Source organism: Cupressus sempervirens, chromosome 9 (genome assembly GCF_028749045.1).
Source record: "Cupressus sempervirens isolate cs-2001-9-10 chromosome 9, ASM2874904v1, whole genome shotgun sequence".
NCBI classification, from domain to species: Eukaryota; Viridiplantae; Streptophyta; class Pinopsida; order Cupressales; family Cupressaceae; genus Cupressus; species Cupressus sempervirens.
This window is the reverse complement of record NC_143126.1, coordinates 564,831,331-564,855,207: the sequence shown is the minus strand read 5'-3', so window position 1 is coordinate 564,855,207 and position 23,877 is coordinate 564,831,331. Positions and strand designations below refer to the sequence as shown.

Below are 23,877 nucleotides of genomic sequence, written 5' to 3'. Positions count from 1 at the left end.
CAGAACCAGTAACATAGTCAGCAAGAGTTGGAAGAGCATCAGAGGAATTGTGATATTGCTATCAGGATTTAACTCTGTGATTTTTGAGTCAAACTCATTGACCCATGTTTCATGAGTAGTGATTCAACACAAATCCATCTCTCATGAGAATAAATGGAACATTTAGCACTCATTGGATCTAGGTGATGCTCACAGGGGTTGAATCACTCATTTGTTCTCATTAGAGATGGATTCGTGTTGAATCACTACTCATGAAACATGGGTCAATGAGTTTGACTCAAAAATCACACAGTTAAATCCTGATAGCAATATCACAATTTGACTTGCTGTGGAAATTATCTCCTACTTATCAATCAGAGGAATTGTTAGGTGTTTAGATAAACAAGAGGACAGGATTCGTAAACCTCAGATGCTGAAATTAAAATGTTCTGAAAAGGGCATATTGATCAAAATCTGAACTCTGACGATGTACAAACAGAAAACAATTTCTTAAACCAGAATCATGAACAGCTTAATACAACAAATGAGCTCATAATCAATGAACAATATTGCTGAATTAATTTACTGGTGCTTCTGAGCACTGGAACATGCTACTACTTTCTGTCCACTGGCCAATCAGCAGGAAAAGATACACCAATCCAAGAAAGAACAGCTGAGAAATTGATAATATTTCATTTTCTCCTTTCTGTCTTTGCTACTTCTTAACATCTTAATAGAGTCTTGTGGACCCCTCTGTCCCTGTAAAAGAAATATTATTAAATTATCAATTTTTTGCTTAAAGAAAAACTGCATTTTCTATTTCATTCTGTCTTTTGTATGGTTGGGGCACATCTCTAAATATACCCTGGTCAGCTGGGGGATACCTCCTAAAATTTCTGCAAATATGGTATTTTGGGGATATTTCTGACCCATCTGTGTCCTTGAGATGTTGGTTATTGGTGTGGGTCTGAAAATGCAGGGGATATGTACTATTATTTCAAAACTGTTTTGCAGCCTCAATTACCCTATACTTAATAATGGGGTGTTACACAATCTCTATTTCACTGATTCTCTTTTATGGTTTTCATACAATTAGTAAAGTTCTTATTATGATAGTTTTCATGGTGTATTTCATGTCACAGTTAGCTCTTAAATCATCTTCATTTGGATTGCATTGTGTGATAATGCCGTTTGATTTGAAGCTGGCTGAAAGCATATTGATTTACATATTTTCTACATGCTGTTTGATACAGGTGACAAAATTGTGTGATTTGGGACTGAATGATAGTGTCTGTTCTGTTGGATGGACTCAGCGAGGCACGTATCTTGCTGTTGGCACGAATATTGGTGAGGTCCAGGTATTACCTTCTGAAAATTTCTTCAAATGGCTTACAGAGAAATTGCATAACAGGAATCAAAGATGTATTTGAATTTCTGTCATCTATAGCTGGAGTTTAAAAAAAATTAATTATCATGTCTAGTCTTCTGTTTCTAGCTTTCTAGGAAGATATCACAGTCAGTGGGTTCAAGTACTCTTAGTTGAGAACCAAAAGGTTCAAAAATACTTTATTAAGTACTATACTCATGGTCAGTGGTAGGGGATTGTATGTGTGTTGTACTTTTTGTTGAGAACCAAAGGTTCATAAAGACTTATTAAGTACTCTACCCACTGTAAATGGTAGGGGATTGTATGAGTGTGTCTTGTTGTGTTACTATTGACAAAAATGTAATTTTATGATTTCACCGTTCTTGCAAATTATATAATTCAGCTTACTGTTTTGTTTTGGAGAAGTGTAGCATCGAATGGGCCTCAACTATGCTGTATTGTATGATAATGTTTGAGTCAATTAAGCACAATTCCGAGATTTGTTTCCCTTTGATTTCTCGTATAACTTACTGGTTTGAGTGTTGTTGCTTACCAGCTTTGAATTGGCTAGAAAGAAAATTGATTATCTCATGCTGACTTCATGTGCTACTTTTTATAAAGTGGCTTGCACCAAATTGTGCTTAATTGTTAATTGTAATCTTTTCAGTAGACAATCTTCCAAACACTGCACCTTTTTTGGCAGATAATCTTGCAAATACTGCTGCTCTGTGACAGATAGTTCCCCAACTATTGTTTTTTCGAAATATTTTGCACTCTTTTGGTTGAATTTGTTTTCTTATGTTACATTTGGGAATGCCTTGTGAAATGAGTAATACGTTCGCAGTTTCTGCCTTATCCAAATAACACATCTTTCAAAATTATATGAAATTTTGGAAGCAATAAGTTGCATACTTTCTGGAATATCATGAACTACATACAAATTACAATTATGGCAAGCTGCAGCTATTCTAATAAATTAGTTGTTACAGTTACTCTTATTAAATCCCGGGAAGAGAAATGAATGATGAGTGGCTTCCTTTCTTAGAAGCTACGTCACAAGGTTCAAATTCGAATTCGAGTTTGTCTAGCATAAAATTCGGATGAAATTCAGAAAGGCTAAGAATTCGAAAAAAAAATCAACATTAAATTTATCTTTATATTAATTTTTTCTTTTTTAAATATAAGTAATATATCCACAAAATTGTCAAAATAATTTGTCATTGCTAAATTATTAAACTAAATAACTCAATATTATTTTAAAATAAAATAATATTATATTAAATAACAATATTGTATTAAATAACAATATTGTATTAAATAATAAATATCAAATACCAAAAAATTCGGATGAAGTTCGGAAATGGGTAAAATTTGCTGAGATTCGAATTTCATGGATGAAATTCAACATATCCCGTGACTTGACTTAGAAGAGAAGGAACATCCTTTTGTCCTAACACCCTCATAACAACTTCATCGATTCTTTTTAAATCATCTTCAAATGAAAGAAAATCTGATAGCTCAAACTAAAAGCAATAAGGGAACCAAAATAGTGATTGATAGGTTTAAAAAATGAAGTGGAACTTGTTCGGATGTGAAAACTTTTTTAATCTCATTAGAGTCTATCAACTTTTGTATAGGTTCCATGAGTGCTCAAACTAACATGTGGCTCAGTAGGATTATGCCTTAAAAGTGTTAATACTAAGAAGTTTAAAAATAGGAATATATTTTTGTTGATTGGTAATTCATCCATGAATTAACATGCACTGCTATGCTGTAGTTGCAAGCAATTCCCTATCCATTGGTGCCAATACTAGAGAATTATAAGAATATTTGGAAGAAACATTGTGTAGTTTTTAACCATTCTCCATGAACAATGTACACTAGTATGTTTAAGGAAACTCTATTGTTAGTTTGTTCTCAATGAGATTTCAAAGTGCTTTATGTGTGTAAGAAACAACACAAAGGTGGAGGATTTACATAGTCTAGAGAGGGGAATATCATTATAGGGGTAAGTCCACCAAGATAGGGGACCAAAAAGTTGCCTCTTTACATGTTGGCCCCCATTGAGCTCTTTGGTGTGTGCCATACAAAGTGTATGCTGATAGGCTTGGTCACACCAGGCTTATTTGGTGCGAATCAAACTTTCTATCTTTTAAAAGTCATTAGAATTGAGAGAGATTTCTATCTGTATTTTTCATTTTGCCCAAAATATGTTTGAGAGCAAGAGATGATTTTGTTTGACCAAGGCTTCATATCAAAGGAAAATACATCATAAAGAAATGCAAAATATATAGGAGCAAATGTCTGTATGGAAACAATAGAAAAGAGGTTTTAGAAGCTTAAAATACATTTGGTTTGCCCAAATGTTCTACAAGGATGTGTTCCCATTCACGTCGTTCAAGTCTTGGGGATATTTTTGGGATGCCCTTTAATTTTGGGACAGCTTGGGGACTCTAGGATGTCTTCAAGACATCCAAGGAATGCCAAGGAGTCTCCCATCCATTTGAGGGACTTTGAGACATCTCCCATGGCGGTAAAAACAATTAATAGAAAAAATTAAAGAATACTTTTGATTTGCATGTCACCAGCCCTAACCCTAATTGTCTATGGGATTGACCCAAATCCTACACACTCACAAAATCTTCTAAGAATCATTTCAAATCAATCCTAAGTTTCAAAACGGCAAACACTTGGTGTTGCAAAAAATAGGTGATAGAATTGTGAACATGACAGTCACCAACGGTTTGTGTGGTTTTGAAGGGCCTTAATGTGTTGTTGGTGGTAGGTGCTTTGCCCCTTGACCTTGCCTGAGTTGCTTCCCAATCCTCCCATGGGGTGTTACCCTGGACTCCCATGGGGTGTTACCCTGGACTCCCATTGGGGGGGATGCCCCTTGACCCTGTTGAGGACTTTGTTCCCAGACACCTGTGAGGGGTAGTGCCCTTTGACCCTATTGGGGTATTTGCTCCCAAAGCTCTGTCCATCCCTGTTAATGTTCAATGTAATCATTGGCATGTTTTAATGTTTTAGTAATATAAACCTAAGTCTGCCAAAGTTCTGTTTGTAATTCTTATACTTACTCTTTAAACATCTTTTTATAACTATTTTTATTATTACAAAATCTTGCTCTACTTTCAATCGAAACTGAAAGTTGAATCAGATTTGTCTCCATATTTGTGCCAAGATATTGAGAAATTAAAATTTATAAAATATTAGAAAATATCCCGTAAAAAACACCGCTTGCAATCAATTAAAAATGTATATAAAAAATCTATGTTCATGTTACAGTCTGTTCTAATTAATAAAATTTGTAGTAACCAATCAATCAAATTTATAAGAGAATTCTTTTATTTGTATTGCAAATCGTAGAAATGGCGTCCATAAATCAAATCCATTGAATGATAGCCATGTCATAAAGGATACAACAATCATTATAGGAGGGACTAAAAAATTAGTAATCAATTCTCTCAAGGATTTGAGACTAGAAAAAAAAAGCGAATGATCAAGGAGGGAAGTAAATTGAAATTTATTTAAATTTGAAAAGGAATATCAGGAAATGTCAAACCCCCTACCCCCTCCCTCCTTTCCAGACTAGGACAGGGCCCAGCACTGGACACCCTTACCTACCAGTTAAATCTTACACAAACACAGCCCCACTGCATAAACTTTGTTGAAATCATGTGCAGATTTGAAATCTGAAGCTCTGGGGAATTTGTAAGGTGATGTCCATAATTCAAGACAAAAGTAAATGCATTGGCCATGTTTCCTTCCATTTTGGTCTTTTATGCGGGGACTGAAATACTTGGTCTCGTCAATCCAGGAGGGACTCACTGAGTCTTCAGGGCAATGCCATAAACAGAAAACTAAAATGTGTATCTTACCAAAGGGGACGCTTTGTTTTTTTTCTTTTTCTTCAATCGCCTTTATATGTTTAAGGTTTTAGTTGGCTACTTATCCAATACCAGTCTTCAGTCTCCACAGACTTGCTGGTTTTTGGAAAGCAGATGCTCAGTTTGTCTCCTTAGCCATCTCAATACAGCTGAGGAATGAGCACAGGCAGCTTAGCTCTAATTTGCAATTGTATAGACAATCAAGCCAAGGCCTGCTTCTTGAATTGAATATAAGCTTAATGCCTGCAAAATTTCAGATTATTATTTATCTGAGTTATTGGTTGCACGGAAAATAATTCTTCTCTATTACTGGACAGTCAGAAAATTGTCCAAATTTTATAACAAGTGTTTATGATGTCTTGTTCAAGCTTTTTTTGTGCATTTTTTTTGACACCTGATTCTTAAACTGCCTGCATGAGTTCATTTCAAGTTTTTAAAATTCTGTGTTTGCTTATGAAATAGTTCACAAGTTTCTATCTAGGTAATCATAAGATTTGTCCAGATTTTGTAGCAAATATTTAATGATGCTTTCATTTAGATTTGGGATGCTGCTCGGTGCAAAAAGGTTCGGACCATGGAGGGTCACCGTGTCAGAGTAGGGGCATTAGCTTGGAGTTCCAACATATTATCTTCCGGAAGCAGGGATCGAAACATCCTTCAACGTGATATTCGTGCTCAAGACGACTTTTTCAGCAAGCTTGTAGGCCACAAGTCAGAGGTAAACCTATAATATTGACAAAGTGAATGGAGATTTGCTTGTATGTATAAATCTCCATTTATTGTGGCATTTAAGTCCCAATCACATTGTTTGCAAATGAAAATCAAGTCATGGCCTACTTTTCTATTGGTTCACAGGTATGTGGGCTGAAATGGTCGTATGATAATCGGGAGCTTGCATCAGGTGGAAATGATAATCAGGTTATATGTTTTTGCCTTGCAACAAAATATTACTGATGTGGTTGACACATTGTTTAGCTATATGTAAATGCATGCCTGTCGCATCATTGAGCTATATCCATAAGGATTAAAATTTTAATAATAGATATTTGTTGTTGAATACAAATAATTCATTAAAAGTTGCAATTCAAGGGACATGGAATAAATATTCTCATATAAAATATATAACAATAATATATTATAATTAAGGCTTTATAACATCTGAATTTAGATTCACGAATATTAATTCTAAATCTATGGGTTTTTGTACAGCTTTTGGTATGGAATCAACAATCAACACAACCTGTGGTAAGGTTTAGTGAGCATACAGCTGCTGTTAAGGCCATTGCTTGGTCCCCTCATCAGCATGGACTCCTTGCTTCAGGAGGTGGGACAGCTGATAGATGCATTCGCTTTTGGAACACAGCAACAAATTCTCACTTGAATTGTATTGACACTGGCAGCCAGGTATGATATAATCTTGGGTTATGAATTGGATAAATCATAAAATGTAGCAAATTACAGATCTTTAAGCTGCTTTTGTGTGTAGCTGTATATCATGCTGATATGCATCTATGTCGAATAGAAAATGTAAAATGTTCTTGTTTTGGCAGGTTTGCAATCTTGTTTGGTCTAAAAATGTCAATGAACTTGTTAGCACACATGGCTATTCTCAGAACCAAATCATAGTGTGGAGATATCCAACCATGTCAAAGGTTAGAAGATTTCACTGATTTTTTAATAATTTATTGACTCCTCAAATTTGGGATTTCATTTTTTTTTGTTCTGTAACTTTTTCTTTGGAACACTAGCTCTCTTATTTGAATGTTGTAGTGTATTTTCAAATATGTGGAGTCTTTTGACATATGGCTGTTTGATATTTTGATTAAATCTAGTTTTTATGCTTCTTATTGTGTTATAATTTGCAGCTATACAATATTTTAATATTCTAGTGTTTTTGGAAATAAATGGTTGCATTCATTTGTTTTAGGTACAGCTTCTTTTGTTTTTATGTAATGCAGTGAAAGATGCCATTGTAATTCTCATGCATTTTTGTTTGGGTTCAGCTTGCGACTTTAACAGGCCATACTCTTCGGGTTCTATATCTTGCAATCTCTCCTGATGGACAGGTAAATCTTGCAAACTTTTTTTGCCTTCTCCAACTCCCAGCACTTGCTATCTTTAGTTGTCACTTTTATCATAATCTTGTCTGAGCTATGAATTTCATGATAGACAATTTATTGGCCAAAATTTTGGGCACATGCTTGTAGACCATCGTTACAGGTGCTGGGGATGAAACTCTGCGCTTTTGGAACGTGTTTCCATCTCCTAAGTCACAGGTAGATTCTGATTATTTACATCATCATTTGGTATGGAAAGATAGAAGCATTCTTTTGGATTGTCTTGGCACTTTCATATCTATCTTAGTTTGTTTGAATGCACCACCTTCTTTCTGCTAAATTAAGATTCTTCTTCTTTCAGAGCACCATCCGGGATACTGGCGTATGGTCTTTAGGTAGAACTCAAATTCGCTGATGCATATATTATGAATCAAGGAGAGAACTAAGTTCTCCCTTTAGGAAAGATGAAACAACATACCTTCCAAGTGCATATGTGGGAACGCAAATTCAATAAACAGATGAATGGTTTTGTAAATTGGGAATTGTGTGTCCTATTCACAGCAGTTACTATTTTTGTGGGCACATTTATCTATCTGTACTACAGAAAGATGGCTGATCAGCAGCTGCCAGTGAGTTTCTGCAGTACGATGTTTCACTTGACTACAGTCTAATCTGGGTTGTCAGGCACTTGCAGAATTTCAAGGTCATTATAATTCCATAACACTTGGAACTGGAAGTTTACAAATTTCTCAAAATTGATGCTGGTTCTGAATCAATCAATTGAATGTCATATTTTGCATGGGAATATTTCCTACTCTGCCCATTGAAAATTTCGGATACTTTCATAGAACACATAGAATGACAAGGTCATTCTCAAGAGTAGGTTTGGTTTCACCAAATTCTTTTATTTGGTGGCTGTCTATATATTTTGTGGGGTTTTTTATCAGGAGATTTTCACTGTTGGTCTGTATCAACTTCACCATCAGTATTGTATCATTAAAATCTGTAGCTATAATACCAAGCAAGAAGTTCACCCTGGTTTGGGCATTGCAATGTGCACCTGAAACTAGGCCTCTGTTTGAGAGAAAGTATCCCCGGATTATTTCTAGCAGTAAATACTAAAGTTAGGTAAGCACTTGAATTTGTTGCATTTTTTTTTGATACAGGTTAGAATGAAAAATTATATTGCAGAATATTAGGGTCTAATTGTGGATCAAGTGGATAATGATATTTTAAATTGGCATTATTTGGATTAGTCACTATGGATGCACAATGGGTATATTGTTTTCTTCCCCCTTTATAGCTCTGTGGAATACTAGTGTGCAATATATTCCACTACTGTGCAATATATGTGTTCTTATTGTCAGAAAGAGAAGACACAATAGTTGTTGCAGATGTACACTAGCACATCCACTGCTGTGTAAAGCAATGGTGTTCAGTCACTGGTAATTTTTTTTTGCCTTTGTAATGGGTACATTGTTTTCTTCCACCTTTATAGCTCTGTGGAATACTAGTGTGCAATATATTCCACTACTGTGCAATATATGTGGTCTTATTGTCAGAAAGAGAAGACACAATAGTTGTTGCAGATGTACACTAGCACATCCGCTGCTGTGTAAAGCAATGGTGTTCAGTCACTGGTAATTTTTTTTTTGCCTTTGTAATTTGACTGTATGAACAGCATGCTAAAAGTCAATGATAAAAGTTTCAAAAAGAATTTGATAACTAAGATTTGGAACAGCTCTATGTGGCAAGTGAATGTGTGCTCATTTTAAAAGATAAGCATTTAGCGTAAGTTCTGAAGTTACCAACAACATTCTTGCATTGGCTAGGACTTTTGGTAAAACTTAAAACCATTGGATGTTTGTATTTATAAATTGTATTATTGCACATTAAAGTATGCTTAGCCACTATATTGTTCACCTTTTGTGGTTTTAGACAATTCTAACACCCAGGGAGCTGATTAATTGTTGGTCAACACTTACAATACAGGAAGATCCAGGGGAAGCTCTTCATTCCACATCATTATTTTGATAGCAACAACATTTAAGTACTGGGTTTATATGGGTCTATATTGCTTTCTTAAACAACTCTATTATCTTCAAGGCATTTTAAAGTGAAAAATATAAGCGTCGTATGCTGCAATTATTTTATTAGCCAGAATTTTCTCATGTACAGTGGTAGTTACCACAATGAAAATATTGTAATAAGCTGGACCTATCAGAAAGTTAAAATGTTTATGTTGTGTACAAAACTTTATAAATCGTCCATTCAGTTCCTGTTGAGACGAATTTGGAATAATTATTAAGACCCAGCATTGTGAGGTATGTTAAATTAATTCAATAGTTTTTTTATAATTAAATTAAATAAGATAGGATAAGGTGAACAATACTTTATGTTGTTCTCAACACCATGAAGCATTTGTTTGCTAGGATTGGGGAGTACTTAGTGTAAGACGTAAACTATTTTGGACTTTTTATCTTGAACTTCTTTTCCAAATTTTAAAGCATTGGTCGGTACACAGTTTTTGAAATCATCATCTCACTCCATGTTGGAATGAAATTGGAATTATTGCTCAAACTAAGTGGTATTGTCATCTTGGAGGAGTACAAGGTTAGCAACAGTTCATATTATTCTCAACACCATGAAACATTTGTTGGTATGGAGGAATAATTAATGTAAGAAATTAAAACTGTTTTGAACTTTTACCCTCTAGCTTCTTTTCGAATTCACAACCTTATGGTGCATTGAGTTAAGTAAATCATTCAGGCAACCCATCTTTGGATGAATGTGATAATAGCTCAAACCAAACAATGTGCAGTTAAACAGGAGTACTATTACGTTAGCAACTATTTATATTATTCTCAATACAATAAAGCATTTGCTAGTATAGGGACGAATTACGGTGTAATAAATAACTAGTTTGGGTTTTTGGCGGTAAGGTTTCTTTCCCAATCTTTAAGTTTTATGTGTGCATTGACATTTGACATTATCCACACTCGGTTGGGATGATTGTTCAAACGAAGTTGTATGTTATCAAGTTTCTTTTCTAATCTGTAAAGCTTACGATGCACGTTGACATTTAAAATCATCCAATCACACAAAGGTGGGATGATTGTTCAAACTAATTGATACGTGGTCAAATTGGAGCAGGATGAGGTTACAAACAATTTATATTATTTGCAACACCATAAACCATTTGCTAGTATAGAACATGTAAATCATTCATTTAGTTCATGTTGAGATGAAGTTTTAAAATTGACAAAGTTGCGCATTTAACTTTTTAATCATTAATTCAGTTCATGATTATTCAAACCAAGCATTTTGTGGTAATTATTATATTTAATAATTTATTTAAATTTAATTAAACTAGAATATTATAAGATGAACAATTATTCAAATTGGTCACAACATCATGGAACATTTGCTAGTACTAGGGAAAGAAGAACAGTTGTAAAACATTTTTTTGGGACTCTTTTTAACGTAGAACATTTTTTTCTAATCCATAATGATTATGGTGCGTGTTGAACTTTTGAATTCATCCACTCACTCCAAGCTGGGATGGATGTAGAGTGATTGCCCAAACCAAGTGGAATGTGGTTAAATTGAATATCAGATTAGTAAAACATTGCTTAGTATGGAGGAGGAATACCTACTGTAATGAATTGAGCTATTTCGAGCGTTTTTCCCTCAACCCTCTTATCTAATTTAGAAAGCTTATCGAATATTGTTTTTTAAAACACCTAGTCAATCTTTTGCGAATTAATGCTTCATTGCTGAAACAAACAATGTGTAATTAAATACCATTATAATGAGAGCAAATCTTATATTGTTTTAACACCATGATGAAGCATGGAGGGTGAATCTAGCATAAGAAACTTAACTACATCAGGCTTATTATCTTTGAGCCTTTTTCCTAATTCACAAAGCTTACTCGACCAACAATTTACAGCTATGTGTCTTGCTGTGAATTCTGCTGGTTGGGGAGATATTTTGAAAGCGGAATATCTTAATAACACAACTTTTGTTTATTGCTCTTAGGTGGATGGTGGGAACAAGAAATAGAATAAGATTATGGGAGGATAATTGACTTGGGGAAGCCGTTAATGATGAGCATATTCTGTCATCTCACATCTCACAGATAGCTTGAAATTAGATTTGGTGAGATGGTTAGTGACTAGTTTACCCCAGGGAGGAAGTGGAGAAATCTCTTGGATGAAGTTCTTATGCTTGGTCGCTTGAAACAACTTGCTATTGAATTGCAAATTCCCTTAAAGGATACTAGAATTATGTGAGTCCCTATAGAGGACAATTTTGTTTGGGATAAACCTGCTTATGAAAATTCACAATCATATCGACATATTTGCTTTTATTCAAGAATGATACCAACTCCAGTAGAGGAAGAATGTTTGGAATGGACAATTACTCCCTAAAATAAGCTTCTTTTGGTGGGCCACTCTACATGGTAAGATCCTCACTGTTGACAATCTCAAGAAAAGAGGGTTTTAGATTCCTAATAGATGCTACATTTGCAAAGTTGAAGAGGAGGATATCAACCTCGTTTTTCTCTTTTGTCCATTTGCTAGGTTAGTGTGGTGTTCGTCCTCTAGATTTTTTTTGTCATGGGTATTGATGAATGACTTGCAACAATTTATCCTAAATTGGGACACCACTATTATCCACCCCCTTATCAAATTACTTTGGAAAATGACTGCCACATATTTGTTGGGGAATAGAGTCTTTAGGGAGGAAGAACACACGACTGATGTTGTTGCCTCCATTGTTGTTAATCTAATGAAAGAGGATATAGCTGTTAGCAAGTGGAAAACTCTCCCTAACCCCCCTTCCATTGGTGATTAGAAAATTGCTTTAGCATGGAACCTCATGGATGCCTTCTTGGTTTTTGACAACTCTAAAATAATGGTTGGGTTGAATACTAAATGGTTACCCCCTCCCTAGCCTTTGTTGAAACTCAACTTTGATGGTGTTGCAAGAGAGGGTTGTGTTGCTCGTGGAAGAGTGGTCAGGGACTCTACTGGTAATCCACTCATATCTTATGCGGGGAATTTTGGTTCCATGTCTAACAATGTGGTAGAGGCCTTAACTTTGTATTTTGGTCTTAAATTTGTTGTTAATATGGGATGAAAACACTTGTGTTAATGGAGACTCTAAAATAATTGTGGAACTAGTTAGAGGAAAATGGAGCCACATTGGTCAATTTCCAATACCCTTGATGACATATGGATGCTCCTTGCTGGCCTGAAGAGATACACTATACAACACACTTACATAGAGATCAATGTTGTGGTGGATTCATTGATTTGTTTGGGCTTGCAGTTGTAGGGGGTTAGGTGCTAGCAGCAAATGGCCTCTCTACTAGCACATATCCAATCCCTTATTAAAAGGGAACATAATTCTATAACTAGGAAATAATGGTTTCCTGGTTTCCCTGGAAGTCTCATTGGAATTTAAAGGCAGTGATGAATTTTAAATGGGGCACCTTTGCTAATTTGAATTTAAATTCTAGTGTCATCATGAAAAGAAAAGTTTTGTGATAGATGGGAAAATGGTCTCTTTTATTATTAATTGGGCCTTAATTACTAAGTTTGTAAAGATTTTGGCGGTGATCTTCAATGATCATGTCAAAAAGAGCTTGAATTTAAACATTTATTTCCTTTTTGTCCTACTGTTGGTATGGATTAAAGCTCATGATTTTCAGAGGGATGTGCGAATGAAATTTGAATATGGTGACGACTGCTCGCACATGGCACTGGGTTGGTGTTTGGGCAGATGATTTAGTACCACTCGATAATAATTACGGTGATTTGAAAGCCCCTTTTAGTACTAAACTCAAGGTTGTTGGTTTATTTGCAATTTGCTCCCTCTATACTAAGGGCTTATGTGAAGTGGGATTTTTAACTTAAGCCAATATGGAGTTCTCAGAGGGTTCTGAACAAGAGTTGGAGAAGGGAGGGCATGGGTTGAGCCTCCAAAAATTAAGGACTACACGAGGAAAGACCCTTGTGCATGGATGGTGATCAAAGAGGGTGGCTTGCTTCTTTTCATGGGGTTAATATAAGTGCACAATGATAATTTTTCTACCTAGTTTGTCAATTCCTAAAATGACAAGAAGGTTACCATAATGACATCACTTTCCAAGTTAATGAAGAATTTATCACTATGGCCATTGGTTTATCTTCAGTAGGCATAAAATGGAAGAAGATGACCAAGGTCTCCGATAAACTAGTCTAAATAGATTTTTCAAGGATAAAGCCCTTGTCAAACACATACATGGGTTCAATTGTGAGCTTCTTCTAAAGCCATGGGAGAGGTATGTCTCTTGATAATGAAGTATCTTACCTTAGAAGGTGGGTTTGGTGTTTGTTATTATTACCACTTACCCCTATTAAATCTTCTCAGGCACCATAACATTATCTCTATCATGTTCTTCCTTTTGCACGACTTAGAGGCTACTATTATAGATGCCAGGGAGAGGAAAAGTAAGGGAAAAAACTTTATTATTTTGCGTCAGGGGCTTATTCTTCATCTATATAATTTCTATTATCTTTGTGCCATCCCTGTTGTGTTTCCATGCAAGATGCTCATGAACCGCCTAACCCACCTAGAGGTGCGAGAGGAAATTGTTCTACGATCTCCACCCTCCTACCTGCTTCATCATCTATCCCCTCTAGGACCTTCAAAAAGCAAAAAAAAAGACACTGTTGGGGCCCAAATGAATGCCAAGAAACCTAAAATTGAAGCCTCCATCGATGTTGAACTTGTGGAGTCTGGGGAGGAGCATGAGGGTGGTCACAGGAGGTTAGATAGACTGACAAAAAGTAGCGCTAGGTGGAAGTAGATCGAAAACAGAAGGATGGATATAGAGGAAGAGGAGTTGAGGTTGGGTGTGGGCTCTAAGAAGGAAAAACCCAATAAAAAAGAGAAAGATGTTAAGGATAGGTATGTTGAGGAGGATGATGAGGATGAGGAGACTACATACTTGAAAGATGTAGAGGTGAAGAAGGAGAAAGAGTTTATCCTAGACTCGACCCATGTGTTTTCCAGCTTCACCATTAATACTGCTAACTTCACCTCCACTGCCTTGCGTGATATCCCTACTGTGAAAGATACCTCCCCTATGATAACTATGTCCCCAACAAATGCAACATAAAAAGAAAAGGAAAATATTTTTTCTAACCCTATTGTGTTGCAAGTTCAAGATGTTGACAGACCTAAGGGCAACTGTGTTGGTTGCTAGGAGATATGAAACAAGGTGGATAAAGTCAGAAATGATATTGTGTCCCTACAGATGTTTTTTTTGCCTCTTTAAATGAGAACTTCAAGACATTGGCTAGATTTTTTGTAATGGTTATGCATGGGACAAGGACTACAATGCAATTCCTGTAGCAAGAGAAAAAGGATGTGACTCTGGAGGGTGGGGATTCATTTTTTTAAAATTATAAACTTGTAGTGGATGACTGGACAAGATTCTCCTTTTGAGGCTCGAGGAAGATGCAACCAACAATTAGTTTCTTTATTTTCTGTGCTTTTTTGCTGGTGCTATGGATCTGTTGGGATGATCCAATTGTCAATCTTTTAGACTGATCCTATGTGTCCTTTTATGTTTCTAAAAAAATTATAAGTAATTTCCAGAGTAATTTTATTTCATTTATGATGTTGCATACTAGTACGAACAATTATAGTTTAATGTTAGATAAGTACATTTGTTGTTTATGTGTTTTGTGGGGATGTGTTTTTGATATGATATTTTAAGGCTGTGAATTTGCTGGTTGTTTATCTGTTGGTAATGGGTTTTTCCTTGTTCTTTGCTAATGGGCCAACCCCCTAGTTTTGGCTGCTTTAATATTAAAAACAATTTATAACTATGAACAAAGAGAAATAGAGCTAGATTGCAATTTCTAAGGGTTTGAAGAGATTATTGAGTGTTTGGTTGAATAAAGAGCTATACTAAGAGACAATATGATAGGTTAAAACTGAAGTGGTCCTTTATAGTATATAAAGCCACACACTTCATAAGTTGCAATATAAAGCCACACACTTCATAAGTTGCACCCACAATTTAGTTCACTATCTTCTATTGACCCTTTTGTAAGAAAATTGCCACTTGAGAGTAATGAAATTCTTAGTCAAGCAATAACAATTTAAGATTTCAAAAGTAAAATTACCACTTGAGAGTAATGAAATTCTTAGTCAAGCAATAACGATTTAAGATTTCAAAGGTATTCACTTTCCTCCTCCATAATTACTTTGAAGAAACATGTTCCTATCAATGAAAACAAGCACACTTTTAGTAAAGTGGAGTTGGTCCCCCACTCTTAGTGTTAATTCTTTATTGCTTTAATGTTCATTGTTTTGTTTACTAAGTTTTCACTCATAGCCTATTGCCAATTATTTTATCATATTTATGTTGTTAATAGAGCACAATATTATTATTCACTTTGTAATCATTTTATATTATCTAGTGATTCAAAATTGATAATATACTTTGTAATGCTATAGATGGTTTTCTTGTTTGACAATTCAAAGGGTAACTTTTTGTTGCTTGTTGGACACATTCTAACATATTTTGAATTAAGAAATAATTTAATTATTTTCAAAATTGGAATGCATTTTTAGTTCACTATATTTGAAATTCTAAGATATTTTTGATCTTTGATATTACTTTTAACCCCCTAAAATAATCTTGGAATCTCAAAGATTGGTCATATATATTAGTTGTGTTTATTCATACATCTCAAATCAAACTCTTATAATGAAGGATATTTGTAAAGAAATGAATAAACTATAAAACTAAAAGTTGTCAATATAGATGAGATTTCTATATATAGACACCTCATCCATGAAAAATTTGTAATATAAACCGATACCCAACTTCTAATTGTATTTCAATTATTGATTAAGATGTATGCATTCATTTAAAAATATTCTTATAGTTGTATGTTTCTAGTTAACATGTTTTGATTACGTAAAAACGGGTTTTGAAAGGTCCCGAAACCTTGTACAACAAATCTAAAGATATAACAATATAAAGCCCAAATATAATAGTGTGAGTCACCAAACAAAGATAGGGAGCAACCGACTAACTCCCACCACAACAGACAACCACAACAATAGAACTTAAGATTTAGGTTTATATTTAGAACCTCCCTTGTGAGACTGCAAATTCTTATCTAGGGGAGGGATGGGGAACTTAGATTTCTTTCCTTTTACTACTGTCCATCCATCCTCAAGCTTAGCCACATCATTCTGCCAATCCCTAGAAGAAATGGAGGAAACCACATGGCAGACAAGAGAAGAAGAATCATCCAACAAAACACTCTCCCTAGGAGAGGCCAAAATGGGCAGACCCAGATCCAAAACATTCTGAGCGGCTAGTCCAGAGATGATAGCAGGTCCAAAAACAACCACCAAAAAAGGTTCAACAATTGGGACATCAAGTCCAACACTCTGGGAAGCAAGAGCCTCCTCCAAAAAAGGCTGAACCAAAGCATCAGGAGAAGTGTCCCCAACACCATTAGAAGCAAGAGACCTCATATCAGCTTGCTCTTGGTTAGATCTAGCCTTGTCAGAAGAACAACGAGTTGCTACATGGCCAATCATGTGACATTTCTTGCATCGGAAGGGAAGACCTTCATAATCCAAAGTCTGAGTCCAGCTACCTTGCGGAGAACAAAAAAAAATCTGCTCAGGGAGACCCTTAGAGACATCCATCTCAACTAGGATGTGAGCAAACGTCAAATGAAGAACATCAAAAGTTTCCATATCCACAATCTGAAAGTCCCCAAGATCTGCCCCAATAGTCTCCAAAATTGAGTCCAACAAGAGATGCTTATTACAACGAAATATTTATGTTTATGTTATATTACAATATCTACTGATGATGAATCATATGTGATCCATTTTTAATAGAGTGTCAAAGACTCATAAATATAATAGTCATAATAGTTATAATATAATTGTCATAATAGGTATAATAATGCTTAACAAGGCTGTAAGAAAATAATTTTGCCTAGGAGAAGCAACATAATGTGTATGAGGTTTTTGAGTGCATTGTTAGGCCTTAAATGAATTGAGATGAGGAGCTATGATGCTCTGACAGTGAATACTCCTAAACAATAGAGATGCAATGCAAAATTTTAGTGTACAATAAACTTGTTTAGGGTTTAGTAATGCTAAATGTAGCACAATAACGCTAAGAGGCAAGAGGGTTGAATACTTTGAATTCAATGAGGAGCTTTAAATGGTTGAAAAATTGAGTTGCAGGTTTAAATTAGGGAAGAAAACATGGATACTCAAAATAGGTTTAAAATCTATAGATTCAAGCTAATAAAGGGGTATACAAAGTCCTATGATTTTTGATGAATGTGGTAAATGACATAATATCAATATTACAATAATAGACCAATTAAATCAATACTTAAGATAAAATGGAGAAGAAATACAAAATTATAAACTATAGCACCAAAAATATGTGGGAAACGTTTTAGGAAACAAATTTCATCAGTAAAGAGATCTACAACTATTTTAATCCCCATTAGTTTACAATATGATCAGTTAGGCTAAGTCAACAACATAGAGTATAATAGAATTTGACCATTCTCTAGCCCATGCATTATGTGTGTATGACCTCTCACACACATCTTAGACTTTTATTGCACATAATAATTTCTATCACAATATTCAAGTTTCTACTTTACCCATTCTAGGCATTCTATTTCTTATTATCATAGAATTAGAAATTCTCTATAACTTCAAATTCCAACCTTTTTAGTGCAACGTTTGTACTTGATGCCTTTGTATACAAATATGCCAAGTATCCTAAATAATAGGTAACACATAAATAATGTTGTTGTCCCAACATGGACATTTCATTTTGCACACTTAATGATGTTGGAGACCTTATATTATTTATCACCTACATAATTAAATATAATTTATAAAATTAAAGATTTTGTGAATGTTATATTGCATCGTAATAAAATTTCTCACTTCCTATATATTTTGGAAAGATATATAGAGAAACTAAAAATAAATGAAGAGAAGAAGAAAGGCTTATGGTCTTCTGTAGTAGTTAGAGTTTCTTTGTGCTCACTAGCTTAGTGAGAGAATATGCATCATTAAACACAGTTCCAACCTTATGTTAGATGTTTTTGCAATACTAAAGTTTAGTTTTCTTCATACAAATATTGTACAATAGATTATTTTTGAAATAAATAAACATTCTAACCACCACATTTATTCTTGACCTATTTGCACTTAGCCAACACTTGGAAGGTACTCTTTGTAATTGATGTAAATTAATCTCATATTGTCTAAAATTATTTTCATTTATTTGTTTTCTTTACACACATTTTTTTTTGTATCGATAAATCTCCTAGCAAAACTTAGTGAGATGAGGTACTTGTAATTAGATTTGATATGTATAGTTTTGCAAGATACTATAACTATTAACCTAACACACCTATGACATCATTACCATATTTTTATTTATCGCAACCTTAAGTGTCAGGAGACACAGTCAGATTTGGGTCCACATCTTTGGACATAGTCTATTGTGTAGCCTTCTCCTTGTGAGTACCTTCATATTCAATAGGTTCAAGAATCTTCTTCTCTTCCTTGAACTTATTAAGAAATTCTAGTTCTTTTTAGTTCATATTGTTCCTTGTGGAAAAAACGAGTTGATTTTGTTTGTCTTATAAATGATCATGATGCCCTATTTTAGCAATATCATGAATCATTCCTTAAGGGTTCCAAGAGTTATTGAAACTTGAAAAATAATGAAAAGAAAAGTGATCAAAATGGAAGTCAATAAGATGCCATGTTTTTTGTTCTATAAGACCCCTTCATTCCTCTTCTTCTAAATAGACCGCAAAATATCATGCATAAAAATAAACAAAAACATATTCCACATAGGATATCATGCCATGAAAACCCAAGGTTATCAAACCACTTCACAAGCAAGTGAAAACAAGGGACCAAATAGAAAGTGCATATTTATATTCAAAGAAAGGGTGTTCAATTATTTCACGAACAATACAAATATAACATATTTTGGTAGAAAAACCATATGAACATAAAACATGGAAAACAACAAGCTTTTTAAGAATAAACAACCATCAAACACAATTCTCTTTTAGTTCAATATAGTTATGCCAAATATGTAAGAGCCTACTAGACAACATGGAATCCAGTCAACGAAGTTTCTTATAGCTATTAAGCCAATTATAAATCTCCCCCAATCTAGTGAGCATTATATACATTTTATTAATTGACATGTCATTGATTTGGATCCTCCATTCCATAAGAATTTACTAAGAACTGAGTATCTTAGAACGTGGTCCAAAAAAATTCCCCTAATCCACCTCAAAGCATCACTTATATGTTTTCTTATTTGTTAGTTGCATATCAAATTCAACCTTCATTTCATCCCAAGTCCTCAATCTATTATTAATTATAATATTTTTGATCTTCTTTCCTCAATGAGTTCCAAATTCTTGTAAACTCCAAAACAATCTTGAGAAATTGCCTAAGGATTCCCATTTAGCAAAATTATTCCATTGAACTAGTATGTTTTGTATACAATATGCAAGAGGCAAGTAGAGAATTGTCCATTCACAATCAAATTCCTAATATTAATACACACCTTCTAATGAAAAAGATAATTGAGCTAAATACTCTATCCTAAAGGGATTACACTATTTGATCTTCCATACTTTGAAGAATGTTAAATTGTTTTTAATAAATATTCTCTAGGATCATCTCCATTTAGGGCCGTAAACATTCATTTTGATGCAAGGTAAGCCCCTTGGATCCTAGGATCTTTTAGATGAAGGTCTCCAATCTATTTAGGTAGCAACACCAAATCCAATTCACACAATTAGTCTTTATGTTACCCTTGCTATCCAACTATAGAAATTCCATAAAAATATTTTAAACTTTACCAAATCAATTATTTGCAAATAGCGAAGAAAAAGAATGATAAATAGCATGATGATTTGATGTGTTTTTTAAAACCTTCTTGAATACCTATTCTCGCATCTTTTAGGCATGAGGATAAAACAAAAGGTATAACCAACTACCTTACAACCTTGTAGGAATCAACCTATTTCCATCATTAGTTTTCTTGCCAATTAGTTGACTCTTCATTCCACTTAATCACACCATATATTTATAAATAGAATTTTGGACCTTGAAAAAGCACAAAATTCTTCCAATCTATTAATGGTGTTATTACCATTTATTTCTATTAACTCAATTAACAAGGTAGTATCTTTACCATCTTAAAATGGACCCACTTTATTTTGAGACCTTTTAGCCCTCCTTAGCGTGGTTTCAGTCTCTTTTTCTCCCCTCCCCTTCCATTTCATGATTCATCATCATCTCTCTCTTTCCAACATGGTCTTAAATGTGTCACTTTGCTACTCTCTTGACCATATCTCTTGATCAACTTGTTATCTTCTAGTTTCACCTGCACCTCCTTCTAGACCTTTTTGAGGCCTTCCCATCTCATTCTGTAGGACTAGGTCAACTAGGTTAACCTAGTCCCTAATGGTTGTAGGTTCATGGCTTGGAAGTCCTCAAGTTTACCAATTGATTTAATTTGTTCCCCAATCAACCTGAGGTTTTTTCCTTCTTGAAAACTAGTATATAAGGAGGCTTGGGGGCTTCATTATCATATCACAGATTCACGATAAATCCACAGGAAAGAAAGTAATCAAGGCATTCTTATTCTTCAAGCTTTTTCAAGAATTCAAGTCTAGGCATCTCCTTCTTGCATCAAGCTTCTTCCTTCAAGGTGGTACTAGAGTTTGGGTCTAAGGAGAAGAGCTATCCTTCCAATCCATTCAAGATCTTCTATTATTCATCCATGGCATGTCACATACATTTCCATACATGAGGGTTTAGATTCTTTGATGTCTTTATGGTTTCTTTGAGTGAAGGCTATTATACTTACATACTTGATCACATATCAAATTTAGGTGCATCTTCGAAGGTAATTGTATCTTTCACTTGATATTATTCATATCTTCTACATGCAAGCATATCCCTTATCAATTATATTTAAGATTATGGTTAATTCCCTAACCCAGGGCTTGACCAAGGCAAGCTCTCATCCAACCCAAGAACAAAAACCCTTCATTTTTTGTGTGTAGGAGTAGGATAGTAGAATTCTGCATGCAGATCTGAAAATAACTCCTTGGAATCTTTTTGTAGAAGTTGGTTTGATTTTATTACTATGTTGTTGGACTACATCAATTTCATGGAAAAATTTCCTTCCAAGTCGAACTAGTCCTTCTCCAAGTTAACCTAGTCCAATATGCTTTTCTAGATGAATGATTTATGATTTTGTTCCTTTTGTTGTTTCATTCTAGGATCCCTTGTCAGATATTCAGAAGCATGCCTGGATCCATGATTTTTGGAGCTATAATAAATCTTCCTCTACATATTTCAAGGTGAACATTTTATGTTATATTTCCTTTCATATCCATATCTTAGATCTATATCTTAATTGGGCTTCTTGTATAAACATAGCATCTAGATCTACATTATTCAAGAAATTGGTTCACTTTTACATACACATTATCCTATAACTACCAAAGAGTAGATTTCCTTTTATATTTCAAATTTGGTACTAGAACCCTTCTTACATTATGTTCTAGTAAAATCTAATTTTGATTATATGAGGAATCAAATTTGGAAATTCCCCTCTTTCTCTCACAAAATTATTTGAATGGTTTAGTGGCCCTAAAAAATGAGAGATCTAAAACCCTATTAAAGTGCCTCCGTTTCCCCCCTAAATGATATCATTAATGATGGGCTGAAATAATAGCTCATTTTTCTTATATTCATCTTATTTTACTTTGAGCTATTATGGGGGTTTATGGCGTTTTAAAGTATTTTTCTTTAATACTTTTATGATCATTAAAGTAGCATTTGGTAGACATACATCATATGGATTGATATACTTTTCGATGAGAAAATTAATGTTTTAAACCTTAGTTATCTTTGTATTATTTCTTTTTGAGTAATTAAAGCATAATAGGTTTCTTGTAACCAAGTATTTTGTTTTCCTACAACTATGTGATGTATCTATATAGATGAAATCTAAAGTTTAATAGAATGTAATGTGGAATGGATGTATCTCCATATTTTCTTCTCCTAACCTTTCATCATAAGAATTATTCAAGAAGGATAAATAAAGGATAAATAACCAAAAGATATTGAATAAGTGTCACTATCTTGTGGACCGAGTCACACAACTGGGAGTGAAACCAAGGACAACATTAAAGACACCAGACTTGCCTACTCTCTAGTTAGAAGCAGTCAATCACATTTTAATGAACAAAAAATCTAGGAAGTGGTTGTCCTATATTCTATCATTTCTTCCTTGTTGAGACGATCTCTTTTTTCTTCTTTCAATGTAATAATTACACTCATCTATTTTGTTGGAGGTGGATAGTTAGTTCTTAGTTAGTTTTTAGTCTGTTAGTTGTAAGTTTTAGTATAAATAAACTACCAAGTCCTCTTCATGGGTTATATACATAGTAAGTAAGAGATAGATTAGTCAATAGTAGATTAATGTAATAATTTTGAACAATATAGTTTTCGCAGTTTCCCAATACTACGTGTAATTATTTTCTCACATGACTAAAGCAATTTTGATTCTAAGCTTATAGTGTGTTGAAGAGCTTAAATTCACTCATCCAATAGGGCCCACTTGGCAAGTGATCATTTGAATTTTTTTGTTTATTTACAATTATTATAGTTGTTATTTAGTTGCTTGTATGTTCTTGTAGCCACATGAAAATAGTTCCTGCACCTATTTCTCTAGTTAAACTAGGTAGAGTAGTTTCTTACATGACATACCTGAACTTAGTGTCTATTTTTTTCATATTGTTTATACTTTTGTAGATGGTGATTAGATATGTTTAGATTCAAAATTTATCTTCCAAAATTATTGTCTTTTTAGCAAAAGTTAGCATGGCCTCAATAGGGGTTTAGTGCATATATTGTCTAGAAAATTTTTAAGTTTATGCCCTTGGGTTGACATATTAAATGAACCTTACCATAGGATGAAAATTTTCTTAGTTAAGATGGCCATCCCATGAGTAAAGGGGTAAGACAAGTTATTTATCCATTTGGAAGAGGTATATATTTGGCATTGTTTCTATAGATGGTGTTAAGCAAAGGACCTATTGCAGTCATTAGTCAACTTTTCAATTCATTTCATGATACCTTCAAGTTATCATAGTTAGTATTTCTAGAAAGTCTCATTTCAGCCAAAGTTAGTTTTGAAACACTAAAATTTGCATTAATAGAAGAAGAATATACTCTTAGAAGATTCCTTCCTAATGCCCCTAACAATCAATTATGAGAAATCTTCCTACAACAAGAGGAAGAAGAAGAAAACCCATTTGTTGATGCTTCTCAAAGCCTAAGAACTTCCTTATTATTCTTAGAAGAAGACCCTTTTGGTCTAAACATCATTGAAGAACCTATTGACCTAAATCCATTTACTGAAATCTTGACCAACTTGCAAATTCTTACTCTTGACAATCAATTC

The 23,877-nt window shown here is 34.1% G+C and overlaps 1 protein-coding gene across 1 annotated transcript in view; it reads left to right on the top strand.

Annotated features, from left to right (window-relative positions):
• LOC149539909 (B-type cell cycle switch protein ccs52A-like) overlaps positions 1-8,442 on the top strand; it is a 34,000-nt gene extending 25,558 nt beyond the window's left edge. Inside the window, exons 3-10 of the mRNA XM_089801127.1 lie at positions 1,233-1,337; positions 5,774-5,953; positions 6,091-6,153; positions 6,445-6,639; positions 6,786-6,887; positions 7,239-7,301; positions 7,443-7,511; positions 7,654-8,442. Coding sequence (XP_089657253.1) covers positions 1,233-1,337; positions 5,774-5,953; positions 6,091-6,153; positions 6,445-6,639; positions 6,786-6,887; positions 7,239-7,301; positions 7,443-7,511; positions 7,654-7,707 — 831 coding nt within the window. The 3' untranslated portion in view covers positions 7,708-8,442. The remainder of the gene's footprint in view (positions 1-1,232; positions 1,338-5,773; positions 5,954-6,090; positions 6,154-6,444; positions 6,640-6,785; positions 6,888-7,238; positions 7,302-7,442; positions 7,512-7,653) is intronic.
• Positions 8,443-23,877: the final 15,435 nt, after the last annotated feature.